The sequence below is a fragment of the Archocentrus centrarchus genome, chromosome 15 (genome assembly GCF_007364275.1).
Source record: "Archocentrus centrarchus isolate MPI-CPG fArcCen1 chromosome 15, fArcCen1, whole genome shotgun sequence".
In the NCBI taxonomy this organism is placed as follows: domain Eukaryota; kingdom Metazoa; phylum Chordata; class Actinopteri; order Cichliformes; family Cichlidae; genus Archocentrus; species Archocentrus centrarchus.
This window is the reverse complement of record NC_044360.1, coordinates 16441466-16459963: the sequence shown is the minus strand read 5'-3', so window position 1 is coordinate 16459963 and position 18498 is coordinate 16441466. Positions and strand designations below refer to the sequence as shown.

Genomic DNA, 18498 nt, shown 5'->3' with positions numbered 1-18498 from the left:
TCTCTGATAGATTTATTTTGGATTTTCAGCCCAGTGATGGCCTCTTTCACTTGTATTGACATCTCTTTGGATTTCATATCGAGAATTCCACTGAAAGGCCAGTCAGTGCAAGTTCAGCAGTTGGAATCAGCTAAACACGGGAACAGGACTTGCCTGGCTATGAAATTGCTTGTCAGTCAATTGTCCAATTACTTTTGTGCGTCTGGAAATGGGGAACACTATACAAAAATGGTTGTAATTCTGAAACTCAATGTTTCAAACTTCAATCACATCAGGATTGTTTGGATTTAAAATCCCCTGTGGTTGTATGAAGAGGGAAAAACTACAAAAATGATGACTTAATAAATTATGGACCTAACTCTGTGTTTATTGCCATCATTATTACCATTTTCACTTAAGAAACTGTTGCTATTATGCAGTAGAACCCATGTAGAATTGCTTGGATACCTGCATTAGATGTGCGTATGGTAAGTCTTCATAAAACATAAAAGATTAAAAAAAATAAACATGCAATATCCATCCATCCAACCATCAATTCTCTTCCACTTATCCTGCAATATCTACTGTGTAAATAGCAAAATCCAAATTTAGGTTGTATCTTTTATTCATCAGCAGCACCTTTTAAGTGCAATACTTTGACAGTCATAAATACAGTGAACACCTTTGGTTAGTAACTTTTATATACTTATTTTTCAGATGCCTTCTAACACACACACACACACACACACACACACACACACACACACACACACACACACACACACACACACACACACACACACACACACACACACACACACACACACACACATAACTGATATATTCTGCTCATAACTTTACAAATACATGGTTTTATTTAACTTAACATTCTTTAGGCTAACTGTAAAGTATCCTTATAAAATCTTGGACAACTACATTTGATTTATTATGTACACAAGCACAGTGTGAGTCCCAGTATATGGAGTACAGAACAGTAACCAGTTTGTTCAGTGTTTCTGAACAAACTGGTGGGAGGATTTTATAAAAGGATACTTTTTTGAGCAGATGTATTAGCACACCATATTGGTCCAACAGACACAAGAATTTATGAAGACAACACAAAGAAAAGATTGCTGTTTGTCAGTCATCAGAAAGCTGTTAGATAGCAACACACGATTTGCAGGTTGACACTGTGAGACAATCAGCCACTTGGCGTAACTCACAGACTGCTTTTGCTTTGCCAGACCGACTGACAGAAAATGATGCAGACATTTAACAGTAAGAATGAACCTCCAGTATTTGTATCTTTTTTCTTTTTTTACATTTTTATTTCCCTCTAACCGTAACTCTTTGCTTTTGCTGGCCAGCAATAAACTGATTCCTTTCTTTGGCTGATTCATGTCAGGCTTGTGCGTATATGTGGCACTAATTCTTTTCTATATACTCTAGTAGCCATATTTCAGTTCCTGCAAAAAAGCATCTTCTATTGCAACAATAAACATTTAAATAAAATTCTGTATTACAGCTGGGCTGTAGTGTATATTTTGTGAATGGCTTACTAATACATTATTGCAACACAGAAAAACACATTTAGTATCACACCACCACTATTATCACAGGCACTGACAGTTTTCTAGGATTTACTCATTTTCCTCAAAGGTCGTGCCTCTCCGTGTGATAACGTCTGAGTTTGGGCCTCCACGCTAGTCTGGTCTGTTGCCTTCACCAGAACCTGTGGGACTGTTTGCTTGTTTTTAGTCAAGTCAGATGGTCTCTGGGGTGATTTTTCCTGCCACTTTGTTTCGGTTTGTGTGTGTGTCTCCTGTGTTTGGCCCTTTCGCTCCTGTGTGGCAGTACAGTCAGCGTTGCATTTATTGCACAGATCCCTCATGTCCCAAAGTCCCTGAACCAAGCACTTTACAAATTCTGCTGAACATGTCTGTTGGCTCTCGCGGAAACTGGACACAGAGAAGATAATATGGTCTGACTGAGGGTTGTAGCACGCACCGTATCCGTTTGGAACCACGGGACCGTAGCAGCAGAACATTTCAACAGTAGTGGGAACCTGAGGAAAGAGGAAAGTCTTCAGTCCTAAACTACTGGAAGTTTCACTGGTGTGGTGAAATACTGCTGTAGTTGTAGAGATTTAGGTAGGACACGTGAGATCGGTGTTATTATGTTTTTCCTCATTCAGTTACAAAGAAATCCCTAAATTGTACTTTTAACTCAAACAAGCAGTTAGGATTTATTTTATAAACAAGAAGGGTTAACCATTATAGTGAATGCTATGATGTATTAATACATCTGAATTTATACTGGAGCTTTAGGGACCAATAGATCACAATAATTTGCACAATAATTTGTTTTTTAAAGAATTGTGTGTAAAGTATCCACATTTCACAACATATCTTGGTATTTCTTTTGACAGCTTCTTGTTATGCATACAGCATACTCTTTGTCTTCATGGCAGATCTATAGAATTAGCTCACATTTAGGCCAACAGGGTTAGATTGCTGGGGGGGGCTTCCCATGATGCACTAAGTGTTTCTTCTTCACTTAATCTCTTTTCAGTCTCTGTTTATACACCACTAGTGTATTTAATCAATTATCAGTCATTAAACTCTGGCTCTTTCTCCTATAGTTTGCCTTTTGTCCTGTCTCTCTCTGCTCTCTTCTCTTTCCCCTCACCCCCAACCAGTCGCAGTGGGTAGCTGCCCCTCCCTCAGCCAGGGTTCTGCTGGAGGTTTCATCCTGTTAAAAAGGAGTTTTTCCTTCCCACTGTCACCAAGTGCTTGCTCATAAGGGGTCATCTGATTGTTGCGGTTTATTTCTAATATTTTAGAGTTTTTACTGTACAATATAAAGAGCCTTGAGGTGACTGTTATTGTGAATTGGCACTATATAAATAACATTAAATATGAATAGTTTTGTTTCAAAATCACATGTGTATACCTGACTTGTAGAGAGAATGAACTGATTACTGATGAGATAGGCTTCATCTTTGAATATTTCGGGCTTCTCCAGCTTCATTTCATGTGCAATTTCACGTAGTCCTAGTAGATGATTGTCAATTGCACTCCCTGTAATAGCCTGAAAAACACAAAGCATGTTATTGCATTTATTTAATATGGAAACTTTGCCATAGAAATCTGGAAGAAGACAACAGTTACCAGAAGCGTATACTTCGTCTGTGCAGTTATAGCACCCTGTAACATCTCCATCTTTTCTTTGTCCTGCAGAAGTAAACAATTGACAATTAATGTTTAGTCTCTAAGTCCAATAATTTACAGAGTTTTTCATGTTTGAATACATTAAGACAAACTGCAGTAAAAGACTGAATATCACTACTAAAAGAAAATTAAATGCCTAATTGAATTTAAATCTGCAGCAGCTTTTATTTAAAAGACAAAGAATGACTATAGTTTCTGCATAAAAAAAAAAAAAAACCTACGCAAGTGCTGTTTTCCCCATTAGTCATTGCTTTGACAAAGGCCAAGGCTTCAGGTGTGGCTGAGCGAATGTTGTCTACTCGGCCTTCCTGAAAACGACGTATAGAAGCACTCTCATATGTGGACACTGGTCGGCCATGACACCTACAGTAATGCAGAGAGAACATCTTCTGGCTTGGAGTCTGAGATAAATTGAATCAGTTCTGTAAAATGAATATTATTATTACCTGTAGAAGGCTAACTGAAGAGCAACCTGGATGTAGGCATCTGGACTCATCTTCTGCTTCTTGATAAACTCTTTCCCGTAATCATGGAACTTGTGGACATTCATATCCAAATTGCTTACCATTCTGAGAAAATAGGAATACATTTTTTATAATGTGCTGAAAGTATGGATTAATTTCTTCTCCTGACACAAATTAGAGTAAACCCAAACCTCTGGAGTTTGTCAGCAGCAGACGTAATGAGTTTGTGAATCTCTGGAGTGCATTTCCAGCGGAGTCTGCGTGGTGCAGGCAGCTCACTCACACTTGCAGCTCTGATCAGCTTTGATGGGCTCCCAGTCCTGATGTCACAGGGGAGCAAAAATAAATGCAGAATTTTTTGAAAAATATAACAAATATGTTGTACAATTCTAAAATCCAGTGTGCATAATTTCTCACATGTATTTGAGGAGATACTCTGTGCACTGCACAAGGACAATTCCTTCAAATGCAGAGTGTTCACACACGACTCCACAGCAGCCATCAGCTCCTACAATAAACTGATACAGAAAGGTTGGAAAGGCAGTGGGATTTTCTTGAGTTGGACTGAAATGTTTGAAAGTTTAATATTGATGATTGCAGTCTGCACCTGTACAGACTCTTACTACAACTACATGTTACATCCACACATTACCCTGTAAAGAAAGAAAGGAAAGAAAAGAAAGGTAAGAAATTCTTCAAGGAAGAAGCCTCCAAATCTGCACATAGTGTACATGAATTATCAAAGCTTTTGTTAAAGTATGTACTAATGACATTTTGTGAGGTAAGGGCTTAAAATCCAGTGGAACCTACACTTTTAGTTTGCATTTCTGCAAAAGTAAACCCTTAATTGGGCATGGCTAATTATATCCACTGATGCTTTGAGAGATGAACATGAATTTGCTAATTTAATTTTTCTCATTAAGGAGGTAATTTAGTCTTGTAAATGATCAGTCATTAATCTATAACCCTTTTTTCCAAAAAGGTTGGGGCATTATGTTTAATCTAAATAAAAACAGAACTCAGTGACCTGAAAATCCATCCATCCATTCGCTTCCGCACATCCTGTTAAGGGTCGCGGGGGGGCTGGAGTCTATCCCAGCTGTCATAGGGCGAGAGGCAGGGTACACCCTGAACAGGTCGCCAGCCTGTTGCAGGGTCAACACAGAGGGACAGACGACCTTTCACACTCACATTCATGCTCTCATTCATACCTATGGGCAATTTAGATTAGCCAATTAACCTAACCCCAGTAAGTGCATGTCTTTGGAATGTGGGAGGAAACCGGAGTACCCGGAGGAAACCCACGCAAGCACGGGGAGAACATGCAAACGCCACACAGAGAGGGAGAGGCCTGGGCCAAGGTGGAATCGAACCCAGTCCTTCCAGATGGTATTCTAACTGGGAGGCAGCAGTGCTAACCACTGCGCCACCATGCTGCCTGAAAATCATTCAGTTCAATTTTATTTATATAGCTCCAAATCACAACAAACAGTCATCTCAAGGCATTCATTAGCATAAATATAACATGTTGAAACTGAGAAATGTTATTGTTTTTTTTTTTTGTGCATTTTTGGCCACAGCAGCTTTTATGGGCAGTGGAGAGAGGAGGGAAATGGGGGCAGGAGGACATGTGAGCAGGTTGGCGATGGGCTAGGACTCGAACCCATGCTACAATGGGCCATATGTATGCGGTCGCTGGCTTCACCACTAAGCCACCCAGGCGCCCCAGAAATGTTATTGTTTTTGTGTTGAATTTGATGCCAGTAATAAAAAAAAAAAGTTGGAACAGCAGCAATGAACCACTTGAAATATCTAATTCTAAATAACACTATGTGGACAAATGTAATGGAGAATTCAGGTGTTTTCATTACTATTGCTGCAGGTGTAAAGTCAGCACCTAATCATGCAGTCTACCTTTCCATTCTAAAGAGCCCACTGTAATACAATGCAACTAGTCCATCTACCCATTTTCTTCCACTTATTCTTTACAGGGTCTGGGCTAAGGTGGACTTGAACCCAGACCGTTTCAATGTGAAGCAACAGTGCTAACCACCACACTACCGAGTTTATGAAGTTTCTTCCCTCCTAGGTATTCCACAATAAACTCTAAGTGGTATTATTGCAAAGTGGAAGTGTTTAGGAACCACAGCAACCAGCAATGAACACAGCTGCACACTGCATCCACAAAGGCAAGATAAAACTCTAACTAAAAAAAACCACAAAGACTTCAAAATGCTGCTGCCTTTTCTGGGTTCAAGCTCAGTTAAGATGGAAGGAGGTGAAGTGGAATGCTATCCTGTGGAAATGCTGATAAAAATATTTAATTCATTTTTGGAAATAATGCATGCAAAATTCTATGAGCTAAAGAAGAAAGGAACTGTTGTGCTGTTTAAAAGCCAGTGCATGTGATGGCAATAATATAGAGAAAATCTGAACAATCAAAACAACTCCCCATGAGCAAGTACTTATCGACAGTAGGAGGAAAAACTCTTTTTTAACAGGAAGAAACCTCCAGCAGAACCAGGCTCAGGGAGGGGGAGCCATGATCCAACACTAACTACAAGTTTGATCGAAAACTGGGAGCTGGTTCCACAGAAGAGGAGGCTGAAAGCTGAAGGCTCTGTGTCCCATTCTACTTCTAAATACTCTTGGAACCACAAGTAACCCAGCAGTCTGAGAGCAAAGTGCTCTATTGGGGTGATAGGGTGAGGGTCTTTCAGATAAGATGAGGCCTGATTATTCAAGACCTTGTATGCAGGAGAAGGATTTAAAATTAAATTTGGAATTTAACAGGGAGCCAAGGAAGCCAATATGGGAGAAATATATTCTCTCTTTCTAATCCCTGTCAGTACTCTAGCTGCAGCATTTTGGATCATCTGAAGGCTTTTCATGGAGCTTTTAGGACAGTGTGATAATGATGAATTACAATAGTCCAACCTAGAAGTAGTAAATGCATGAACTAGCTTTTCAGCATCACTCTGAGACAGGATTTTTCTAATTTTAGAAATATTGCGCATGTAAGAACATGGTTTATATATATTTGTTTAATATTTGCACTGAAGGACATATCCTGGTCAAAAATGACTCCAAAATTCCTTACAGTGTTACTGGAGGCCAATGCAATGTGCTCCAGATCTGGTTAGACACCACGTTTCTAAGATTTGTGGGGCCGAGTACAATAATTTCAGTTTTATCTGAATTTAGAAACACACTGTAAACCCGGATAAGTTGAATCTACTTAAAAAAAATCAAGGTAACTCGTTGCCTTAAATTTTTTAAGTAATGAAACAGTTCATTTAACTCAGCCTATTAAGTAAGCACTATTCCATATCCAATTGTACTAAATTGTATGTTCTAATTGACCAAATTTATCTTTTATAGTTCATGAAAAAATAAAATGTCTTTTTCCCCTATCCTTTTCATGGTTGTGTGGGGGTGGTGGGGGCTGGAGCCTATCCCAGCTGACAAGGCAGTAAGATGCAGGGTACACCCCATACAGGTCACCAGCCTGTTGCAGGGCTGACACAGACAACCATTCACACCTGTGGGCAATTTAGAGAGACCAAATAACCTAACCCCAGTAACTGCATGTCTTCAGATTATGAGAGGAAACCCATACAGACACAGGGGGAACATACAAACTCCACACAGCAAGAGTCCCTGGCTAAGGTGGAATTTAACCCAGACTATCAGATAGCTATTCTAGCTGTGAGGCAGCAGTGCTAAGCACCACGCCACCATGCTACCCAGTAACGCAGATATTTTTTACAGTGTTGAACTGTGTCTGTTTAAATTTGGTAAATAAACATGATAAAACTCAGCCCTGCTGAATGCTGATACATTAACATTTACAAATAACATTTGTCCATGGAACAATAAAAAAACCATACGAGAGAGCGTTGTGAACAAAAACACCTAAGTGTCTTCTATTCCAAACAGCGAGAGGCCTGGGCCAAGCCGGAATTGAACCCAGACCTTCCAGATGGCATTCTACCTGTGAGGTAGCACTGCTAACCATCATGCCACCATGCAGCTGCGCGTTAATCCAATGTGCATTAGTACAGTCTACTCAGCATTAACAAGTAATGTTCACATTCTAGGCAATTTTAAGTAATATGAACTCAATATTTTTAAGTGGAATCAAAATCTGGGTTTACAGTGCAGGAAATTAGAGGTCATCCACATCTTTATATCTTTAAGACATTCCTGCAGTTTAACTAATTGGTGTGTTTCATCTGGCTTCATCGATAGATAAAGCTGTATCATCTGCATAGCAATGAAACTGTATAATAATTCTAATAATGCTGCCTAAGGGAAAGCATGTACTCAGCATGTATAATGTAAACAGAATTGGTCCTAGCACAGAACTCTGTGGAACTCCATAATTAACCTTAGTGTATAAAGAAGACTCCCCATTTATATGAGCAAATTGGAGTATTTTAGATAGATATGATTCAAACCACTGCAGCGCAGTACCTTTAATACCTTTGGCATGCTCTAATTTCTGATAAAATATTATGGTCAACAGTATCAAACATTTTGTTTTGTCCACTTTTCTTGTCCTTAATAACTTATATCACTCAGAATTTAGGGTTCTAGCATACAGTATGCAAGAAGTTAATGAGACAAACATTAAAGTAGCCTTTTTTTTGTTGACTGTGTTCACTTACCTGCATGGGCTTGTCATACCAGCGGTTGCCTCCATTTTTGGTCACTCCACCTCCGTGCAGCATCAACATGGCACGTATGGTGTCACTAAGCTCAGGACCACTTGCTTCATCCAGACAGACGAGACACAGACAACGCTCAATCATATCCAGCGAGTCCCTGTTTGTGGACTCTGCAGGAAAAGAAAAGTCAGTCTGAGAGGCACCTCGTTTAAAAGAGAATTTTTATTGGCAGCCCACATAAAATTTGTATTGAAACGTGCCTCTCATTAGTACACTACGAGACTCAGCCCACTCTGTCCGCCCATCTGAAGTGAGAAGCCCTATAGGAGGGAGCTGCTCTTCTTTGTTGTCAGCCATCTTGGCGATCTTCTCCAGCTGAGTCAGAAGGTCTCTTTGATTCAGTCGACGGAAGTTGATCACCACATCTAATACAAAGAACTGGGGAGAGATTCAGATTAACCACAAACTTTTAGGAATCTATGGTACTGATAAATATTCCTAACGATGTTAATGATGTTGTATAAATCTTTTTAAGAAATGCAAATGTTTGAATTCCTAGCTATTGCTGTAAGGTGACAGTGCTAACCACTGCAACACTGTGCCACAGCTATTCGGAGGTGATCTGTTTTCATTCATACCATTTCATTTAGAGGAGTTTTCTTCTCTGTCAGGCTTATAAATGAAGTCTAAAAGTACATGCTAGATCTTTGTAGGTCTCACATTTCTGATAAAAGCCAAAAGATTTGGTTGAGATTGTCTGCCAAGATTCTATTTCCAAAATAAAGAGTGAACTTTTAATGCAAATTCTGTATTTATGATAATTCTTGAATGTGTATTGTGCTACATGTTAACTGATTCATGGTCAGATGAAGACCGTGTAATATGGTGGAAAGCTGAGAAAGGCCAAAGTCTGTTTCTCTAAGTCTGACCTGGTTTTTACACGCCACAATGATGTGTTCGGGTTCTGGCATCACACTACTCTCCTGTGCCACTAGGGTGTCCCTCTCAGGTCCTGGAAGACGGTAGGAGGTGAAGAGATGATAATACTGCTCCATACACAGACGGGTTCCTGCCAGCTGGCCCCGTGCATAGTCCACAGGCAGGGCATGGCTACACACAGACATGTACAACTTTGTCAGTCCTTTTCTTTACACATGAATTGTAAGTGAAGACAATTCTTTTGTGACAATTTGAATTATATGTTAACTTACGCATCAAGGAGGGTCTTGTACTCCAAAACTCCAGAAATTAAGTGTGCAGCAAATCTAGAAAAGACGACCATACTCTATTTTAATTTCTCACAAAACGCACACATTATACTTGGTCACTGCTTTGCCACCGTGCTCTTGTTCTTGATTAATTGTGTGGCTTCATTACGCCTAACAACATAAATGCCTTATGTAAATCATGTGGTTAAGGAGCCAGTAACAGATCAATACCATGTTAACCAAAACCACAGTTTTTGGACCTCGAGGCATGCTGGGTAATGACCCTTTCTATCAGTGTGCAGCCAGGAAGGATGTGTTCAAATTTGTATAATCAATAAATTCTGGTAGAAAACCAGTTCTTACAGTTCACTATAATTTATCAGGCTTTGCGATAGAATAACCAAAATGACCTACAACTTGAAATGCATGGCAATTATAGCCTTTTTTAGAGCCTTTCTTTCAGTAACTGTTGCTGACTATGAGTAACGAGAAACGCTGGTGATAAAAAAAAGATCCCTACCACTACTGAATTGCAGAGAGTTTGTCTGTCCCGTTGTATTGTATCAGACTGTGAGATTTCTTTCATGGTTCACTTGTTTCAGACGTGCATACCTTAAAGAGTCAACGGGAGCCTTAAAGTTCTGTTGTGGGAAGACCATTGCAGGACTTGAGTTGACGGGTAGAGCCAGTCTGTTGTTCAGGTACATGTCATTCAGCCAATAGTCATATACCTACAGTGGGAAAAAAAAGGAGCAAAATCCACCAACAGAACTGAAGGTGAATAAAGGGACCAGACCATTAAAAACAGAATTGGCTTAGGTCTATACAGATATCTCTTTAAGTCCTTTCTAAAAGGTTTGTTTACATCAGAAATGCATTTAGGATTTGTTTTAAAGCATTTATTATTATTTTTACTTATAATCACACAGAACACAGATTTTCATTAAATTAAATGCATTTAAGCCATTTATTTAATAATGTACCCGAACATTAACATGCATTTTGTCCTGTTATCACGTTTAATGTTTTCATTTTTATTTACCCAGTTTGCCTTGTTTTCTTTCCTCTCCATGAGTTTGCTCTGTAGTAGCTCCCCCACTCCTCCAGGGGCTCCAAACTGCTTCACTATGTTTTGCGTCTTGTTGAATTGTTCTTCTGTGAGCAGGTGCTTCATGCACTTCAGGTACATGTCCAAGGTTTCTTTCAGGTCGGGCACCGGCAGCTTTGGCAGAATCTGGACAGCATGGCGGGATGAAAAGCTTTCAGATTTCATCTCCACGTTTTCTTTTTCTACATTTGTGACTAAACATCATGTCATGTTCCTTATGCACAATTATTACATAATATTATCAAGCAAATATTCAAGGAATTAATAAGAAGTCAATAAGATTAATAATAATTGAGTATATGTAGCATTTATCTGAGAACAACTACTTGTCAAAACTGTAAATTTTCCCCTTAAAATGTCAGAGCACCACATTCTAATAAAATCTCACACACGAATCCCAGTGTAATCCTTTGAAAGTTACTTTTATGTCTTGAAATGCTATTAGACTTTATTTGATTTGGTAACCCTTAACTCTAAAATATAAACTGATCTCATGCAGATTCCAGAAGAAACATATCCTGTGTACTTATAAGGCAAATAGAAGATGTATTTACATCTCGGTCCCCTGAATCTCTGGAGGCATCTCGGTCGAGAACTGGCATGCTGGCGGCACAGAGGGGCTATTAAGCAGGTGGATTCACAAGAGGGACTCTCTGTCCACAAAAAAAAAAAAAAAAAAAAAAAAAAAAATTAGAATACAATCACCTATAGTTATCTAAAATGGAAGCCCACTGAAATAAACATTAGTCACAGTGACAATCTGAAACCAATCGACTTTAATCTCTTGGAAAATATTATGACATGTGTAAAAAGTTAATAAAAATACAAAATTAAACTGTTGCTGTCCTTAAGAAATACATAAATGCGCACCTTGCGAGATTATAACATGCATGATGTAAGGGAAAATTGCCTTGCAAACCTGCGCATTTGATGCAGACATGCCCCCATTACTAATGCGAAACTAACAAAAAAATTGTGTGCAATTAAATGTTTTACTCACCAGGGAGGAAAACAGACACCCTCTCGTCCGGGAGCTCAAGCAAGTAGTTTCAGTTGGACCATCTTTACTTGAATCCATTTCTGACAGAATTTCTTTAAAATGTCACTGCTTCGATCCTTTATCATTTTACGCATCTTTCAATCCCACACATGGCATGAGCATGACTCCCTGGCTGACTCAAGAGAGACGCTGAGAGGATACCTCAGCCTCCTGGCAGCCAGGCTCCTCCCAGACGCCCTGCTATTCGCCGAGAAGTTTATTTGGCACTTCATATCCTCACCCCACCTTATTTAGACGCCAGCTGAGCGCCTGAGATGCTCACGCACTTTGCAGGAAAGCAAATGGGACGCATTTTTAACGTGGATTTTTTTTTTTCCTTGGGCTTTCTGAATTTACAACAACATCCGCAGAACAATTTGGGCGCATACATCACTTCCACCTGATTGCACCTGACCGATTCAGAGGACCCCGTTTAACATTACAATCAGATGTTTGTATTTCTAACAAGATGCTTTGACGGACTCTGTTATACATATAAACCACAAAGCCCTATGAAATTAGTTATATTGTGCACCACAGCTATTTTTCTCAGAAATTTCCACAAGTTACTTTCGCTGTAATAACAAATGTTTCCCCTTTGTTTAAAATTCACTGGCAAGGATCAAAGCACCAGATAAATGTAGGCCTTAAAAACTTTAATGGCAGATTTCTTTAACCAACATGTCAGGCAAAACATGTCTGAATCTTTAAACGAGACACTTTCGCACTATAACAACACATTTAAATATCAGTCTTGATGACGTTGTAAGTACAGATTATTTTCATCTATAGCGTAAAATAAAATTGCAAAATAAAAATTACAATTTGTACCTTAAATAAATGATTTCAATAAATAATATCATTCACGTGATGTTGATTTAATTATGTACATGAATATACATTTATGTACAGTCGCAGGTCAAACAGTGAGGCTTTACATTCCTATGCATTCCAGAAAAAATAAATAAAACGCAAAAGCAGATTTCACTTTTTCCCATCTTTGTAAAACTGCCGTGTGACATACAATACAGATTACAATGAAAGACACATTACATTTGTTCTTTTGTTCAAATACATTTGCACGCAATCCCTGAACACGATATGAGTCAGTTTCCGATACAGTGATAAATACTGTTAATGAATATACATTTATCTCAGCAAATCTTTGACAAGAGTCTCACCTTTAAATGAAGAAACGGCAGCGAGCGCCTTTCTGCTAAAGCTTTAACCTACTTTATTTGACAAAACCCAAAGAAATTGTCACCAGAAGCGGTAAATAATTGATACTGTTGCACAATCATAATCGTGTTATGCAATTGATTGACTCGGGCATGATACAGACATCTCTACATCGGCACTTGGATAGTTTAACACCCAGCTAACGGTCTTTTACGCATATTCTCCCCCAGAGGATTCCTCCTCTGAATAAGAGCGCTGAGCAAAGGTCTCAATGCCATTCTCGTCTATCGTTGTGCACAAACCCTTTCTCTTCTTCTCTCGTTGCTCCATCTTAATCGTATCATACAGTCCCGTTGGGCCGTCTTCTAGGAGCATATTTCGCTCGGAGAAAGAAGGCTTCATTTGTGCCACGTTCTTCAGCAGGAGGAGCGCCGGTGCGTAAAGTACATTAGCGAGCCCCATGCCTAAGTTGAGCTGAACGAAGCCCAGGTCGTGCACTATTTGTCCGGCCACCACGGGCCCCAGGGCATATGCCACGCAGTAGGAGATGTCTGCAATGGCGTACACACTGCCATACACTGACACATGTCGCACATCCACTAAGAAACCCAGAGTTGGTAGGAGCGCCGTGTCCACGAAGGCGATGCCGAAGCAGATGCCACACAGCGGAATCATCAGCTGTCCAAAGTTTTTACAGGCTGGCACCGTGCACGAGCTCGCGCCTATAAATACCATACCTATAGCCCCGTAAAACCACTGCAGATTAGGGTACTTGGCTGCTAATTTAACAGTGAGATACACACCTAGGACATGAGGAAAGAATGCAGGGAACCATGTCATGCCGATCTCCCACTGGCTGGCATGCATGGTGTCCTCCATCCAGTTGGCTATAGTGGGCTCAAGGAAGGCAAGAGGGATGTTACAGATGATCAGAGCACCGGCCACAACCGCTATGTAAGGATCAATCATGAGTTTGTATATGGGGGTACCCACTGGCATGTTTTCTCTCTCACGATTAGAGAAGGGCTTCAGCACAGCTAGACACAATATACCATCAGTGAGACAGACGCAGGCCAGAATCAGGAATGGCACCGGCTTCCCTGCGAACTCATAGAGGACTCCTCCAAACGGGGGCGCCACAAGACTTCCAAATGAGATGAAGGCCAAGGCAATACCCAGCGCTTTGCTCCTTTCTGCCTCCTCTGTGTACTTGTCTGCAATCATAGCAATCCCTGACGTGTCGGCAAAAGCAGAGCCTAGGCCTTGCATGCTTCGCGCCAGGAACAGAGTCGCGTAGTTTTCAGCAAAGGCAAAAATAACAGTTGAGAGAAACATGACATTTAGTCCGATGAAGAGCGGGATATCATACCCGACCCTGTCTATAAACGTCCCACTTAGCGGGTTCACCAGGAGCTGCAGGATAGCCTTAGAGGCAAAAAGAACGCCTATCTGCAGGTCGAAGTTCCCCTTGATTACTTTGTGGGTGGTGCTGTTAGTGGAGTTGGTTGCAGCAGCTTGAGTTTGATCCGCAGCATTCTGTAGGTCTTCAAGGTAATCGGGTATAATTGGCACGATTACCATGTAAAGCATGTTGTCTAACAAAAGTGCTACACAGACTATTACTAGAATAATCCGTTTCTGCCGTTCTGGGTCTTGGATTGCGTTGCCCAGTTGTTTAGTTCTTTCACCCATCTGGGACAATTTGGAGGCGGCAGACTGTGCCATATTAGTGCCTTGTCCCTGTGTGGTCACCTCTGGCTCCATGATTTTCTCTTTTTTTCACGCAACTCTTGACTTTTGAAAGAGAAATTCTGTTTCCCCAGTTTGCTTTTTTATAGAATTACGCACACTTGGCACATGTGTTGTTGTTTTTTCTTTTTAAATTGTTCCTTCTCTGCCGCCCCAATTAGCTAAATAACTTTTCTCTGCTTTACCTCTTCTTTGTCCCCTGCGCTGTTCGTCATCGCACGCGCATTTCCACTTGCATGACTTGGACTCGTTTTATCCCCGCCGTCCCTAGTTGCTTCATTGTCTCATATCCCGTCATTCAGGTGACGCGCTGGCCCCGGGCAACACTCCCAGGTTGGGGATTCACCTACTGCTCACAGTGCAGGCTCCATCAGTGTACTGGCTGTTTTAGGTCCGTCTGCTGCACCCCCTCCGAAACCCGGACGCTCCCAGCTGTCTCCGGTCACCTGTAACACCGTGAGCTAAGTCATCATTTCACATCAAGCAAGCTGGTTTTTGTCGGCCGTGGAAGGAGTACACACTGCAGTTTGTTGACTCCCATAGGTATCCCCCTTCCCCCTCCCACCTTCACCGATGGATGTGACGCACAGTCCTGCTGCTCTCCAGCAGATCTTTTATGCTAATTAAACATAAAATCCCGAGTGCGTACTGCTGTCCAGCGAGTTGCTTCAAAGGAGAGTCGAAGATTCATGGCTCAGTTTAACCTTCTCAATGTTAAATGATAGGTTCTTCGCAGTTGTAATTGATTCAGGTCTTGAAGTAGAATACTTTTCTAAAATCTGGCATATAGTACAGTACACATTCAGCTGAGCGTGAAGTCAATGACACAAGAAAAACAGTTACTACTCTTGAGGTCACAAGCAGCAACACCACTACAAAGAATATGGAGATTTTTATTTTTAAAGGAAAAATTAGGAAAAGTTTTTTTTTTCCTCGTTTCAGCACGACAATCAAATGGACAGCTCCACCGAAGATGACAATTGAACAATGACAGGTAACAATTGACTTTTCAAACCACCGCAAACTTAATCCGTTTTTCGGACAGCAGCGAACTAAGGTGTGTAGACTAAATCAGCAATGATACAGCACGGCTGATTCTGGCTCTTTTCCAGTAGTTTGTGATAACTGTAGTTGAAGCAGAAATTGTGAACCATTGATTGGGTCTCTGTTTAAGGACCATCTCCAAGCTAGGTCCCCAAGCTGGGTAAATGATGTGAAAATGTAAAGCAGGCATTTATTCACAAAGGACTTAATCTTTTACATTTTTTTTTTACATTTTACATTTGTCATAAACCTTTAGCACCAATTTACTGTTCTCAGAAGATCAAGAGAAGAGAGGAACCTGAATTAAGTTTTAAACGTAGATACTGACATCTAGCGGTGAAGATAGACTTCAGCAGCTGACACAAACATTAACTGCAGGACCTTTCAATGACAGTAATCTCCTAATGGAGAGAGATAAATAATAAATAATTTCATATAGATATCAACCCTTTAGATAAATTTCCTGAATCGCTTATGGCATTGGAACCACGTGTTTTTTTTGTTTTTGTTTGCTTTTTTTTAAACTAACAGCTGGTAAAATGTCATTAAAAACAATAGAAGGAGATTAAAAATCATTTAAGTTTTCTCACTTCATGGGAAGCATTTGCAGTAAGACAGAGCTGTACTGACATCTAGTGGAGGAAGACTGAATTGATCATGGTGATTAAGGAACAAAGAAAACGTGAGATGTGAACTGTACCCATTCCCTTAGTATTTTACTGTACAGTAAAATCTGCCCCCCCCCCCCCCCCCCCCCCCCCCAAACAGTATGATTTGATTGGATCTAATCAGAATGGCTCGCTTGTGAATGAAACAAAGTTTTCATTAGTTTATCAACCAATTATTTGTGTGGTTACTCTGATTACTTTTTTGGTTTACTCTTTGTGGCTTTGTTCAGCCAGTAGATGTCCTCATATCCCTACAGACTATCCTTACAGAACTGCTTTTATCATTCGAAATGTATTACCCCTATTCCACCTCTTTATAATTGTCATCATATAATAAAACCCATATTTCACTGTCTGCACTTGTGTTAAGTTATTCTGAGTAGACAGACAGATAGATAGACAGATAGATAGATAGATAGATAGATAGATAGATAGATAGATAGATAGATAGATAGATAGATAGATAGATAGATAGATAGATAGATAGATAGATAGATAGATAGATACTTTATCAATCCCACAAGAGAAATTATTGTGATACAGCAGCAATTTAATAATAATTTAAACCTAACTTGTTTTGGTACTGACACCAAATGAGATCTATTCAAACTAGACACCAACTAAATGGTCAATTTATGAGCCACCACTTATTCTCAATGTCCTCAAAGAAAGTGAAAGCAGTTTCTCTCAGTTTGAAAAGAATTAAATGACTAATGGGTAGTAGGAAAAGAGCTTCAAAACTTCTTGGTGTTAAAATCTCTAAGAAGAAACACTATTTTGGTCTTGGTGACATTTAACTGGCAGTTGCAATATGATGAACAGCTGACTCGCCACGTGCTGCCTAATTTTCTGTCAGTATAAAATGGTAAAGCCCTGTTTGGGGATGTCACTGCTTATGAATAGACTTAATTTTTTATGACCAATGAAATGAAGGGCAACAGTGTAAAATATAAAGACTTGTCAGATTGTCAGACACAAAGGTAAGCATGAATATGATGAAGTGCAGGAGCTGAAGTTAAAATGAATTTAGCTTTAAATTACACTCTGCTCCATTCCAGTGTCTCTGAATCAAATCCGTATTATTTTCCTATTATTTGATTTGACGTAAGCATGTTAAATCCGACTAATAATTGTTACAAATCTGACAAAAAGGCAGCTCAAAAATTAGTTTTATTTTTAGACCACGTGTTATGTCACATCAGTGAGAGAACAGGCTTGATAATCACATTTATTTCCCTGGGTAAACATACTGTAGCTGAAAAGCTTATGCAGAGTCATGAAGGCCAAACTGTGAGTTGGCTTCTGATTTACCCAGGAGACTCTCGAACTTGATTTCCTCTCGCCCACTCACTCTCGCTAGCACTGACACATAAACACAAACATGTGCAGACACAGTCACATAGAGAAGTTGCGGATAAATAAACAACAACAGTTTATACAGATTTCAGACTTGTTTAACTGTGTTTATTTGTTTTGTCAGTCATCCCGTCTTTATCTCTTACAAGTACAATGTCCTCTCAGGGTCAGCACTGCCCTCATTAATGGATTGGCTGTGGTAGGGGATCCACATTTTTTGCTGTTTTCCCAGTGATTCTACTCTGATCTGATTTGCTCAGGAGCTTCAAGATCACGGTGTAATCTTGAGCAGTTGCCAAAGTATTAATTCCTAGCAGCTACACAAAATCCAAAGCCACTGCAGCCAAAGGGTCAGAAATAACCCCAGTGGAGTTAAATGACTATAATTATTGAAATTTGTAGATGGAAAATATAGATGGGCCAAACATTCCTTGCATTCCAGCTGTAGTCTGGTTCAGTAGTTAACACTGTTAAGAATGTTCTGGGTTTGAATCTCCTGGTTGCCTTTCTGTGGGGTGCTACAACTTCCTACACTCCATGCAAATGTCCAAAGAGATTTGTGATAGGCTAATTGGTGATTCAATAGCAGCCACGTGTCTGGGTGTGAATGGTTGTTTGTTCCTCTGTCTGTGATAGACTGGTGTTGTAGAAGACACTGTGTGCCAATCAAGAGTGCACTTTAAACAGAGGTTAAATATACATCCCCAGTTCCATAAAACTTGGGTCACTATGCAAAATGTAAATAAAAACAGAATGTAATAATTTACTAATCTCATAAACCATACTTTATTCACAATAGAACAT

At 39.9% G+C, this 18498-nt stretch overlaps 2 protein-coding genes across 3 annotated transcripts; both read right to left on the bottom strand.

The window, feature by feature from the left end:
• Positions 1-831: 831 nt before the first annotated feature.
• chata (choline O-acetyltransferase a) lies at positions 832-11847 on the bottom strand. 2 transcript variants are annotated; one of them, XM_030747922.1, is made up of 15 exons: positions 11660-11847; positions 11214-11312; positions 10594-10785; positions 10164-10282; positions 9555-9608; positions 9273-9453; positions 8604-8781; positions 8344-8513; positions 4091-4191; positions 3865-3993; positions 3656-3778; positions 3431-3572; positions 3150-3212; positions 2932-3069; positions 832-2044 (listed from the first exon to the last, which is right to left on the bottom strand). In XM_030747922.1, exons 2-15 carry the CDS (start codon positions 11259-11261, stop codon positions 1613-1615), a joined length of 2070 nt encoding a protein of 689 aa, XP_030603782.1. In that variant the 5' UTR covers positions 11262-11312; positions 11660-11847; the 3' UTR covers positions 832-1612. The 2 variants fall into 2 exon arrangements, with proteins under 2 accessions (XP_030603782.1, XP_030603783.1); XM_030747923.1 differs by lacking the exons at positions 11214-11312; positions 11660-11847 and having other exon boundaries at positions 10164-10322; positions 10594-10731.
• Positions 11848-12494: 647 nt separating this feature from the next.
• slc18a3a (solute carrier family 18 member 3a) lies at positions 12495-15122 on the bottom strand. The gene has a single exon (XM_030748386.1). It carries the CDS (start codon positions 14639-14641, stop codon positions 13088-13090), a length of 1554 nt encoding a protein of 517 aa, XP_030604246.1. The 5' UTR covers positions 14642-15122; the 3' UTR covers positions 12495-13087.
• Between the last annotated feature and the right edge of the window lie 3376 nt (positions 15123-18498).

Bases quoted from the DNA above. Each gene is read 5' to 3' on its own strand.
- chata (XM_030747922.1), bottom strand. From the start codon at position 11,261: ATGCCAGTTCTCGACCGAGATGCCTCCAGAGATTCAGGGGACCGAGAT. The intron at 9,609-10,163 runs GTATGCACGTCT...CGTCTTTTCTAG, and splicing joins GCTCCCGTTGACTCTTTAAG to ATTTGCTGCACACTTAATTT. The intron at 3,213-3,430 runs GTAGGTTTTTTT...TTACTTCTGCAG, and splicing joins ATGGGGAAAACAGCACTTGC to GACAAAGAAAAGATGGAGAT.
- slc18a3a (XM_030748386.1), bottom strand. From the start codon at position 14,641: ATGGAGCCAGAGGTGACCACACAGGGACAAGGCACTAATATGGCACAG.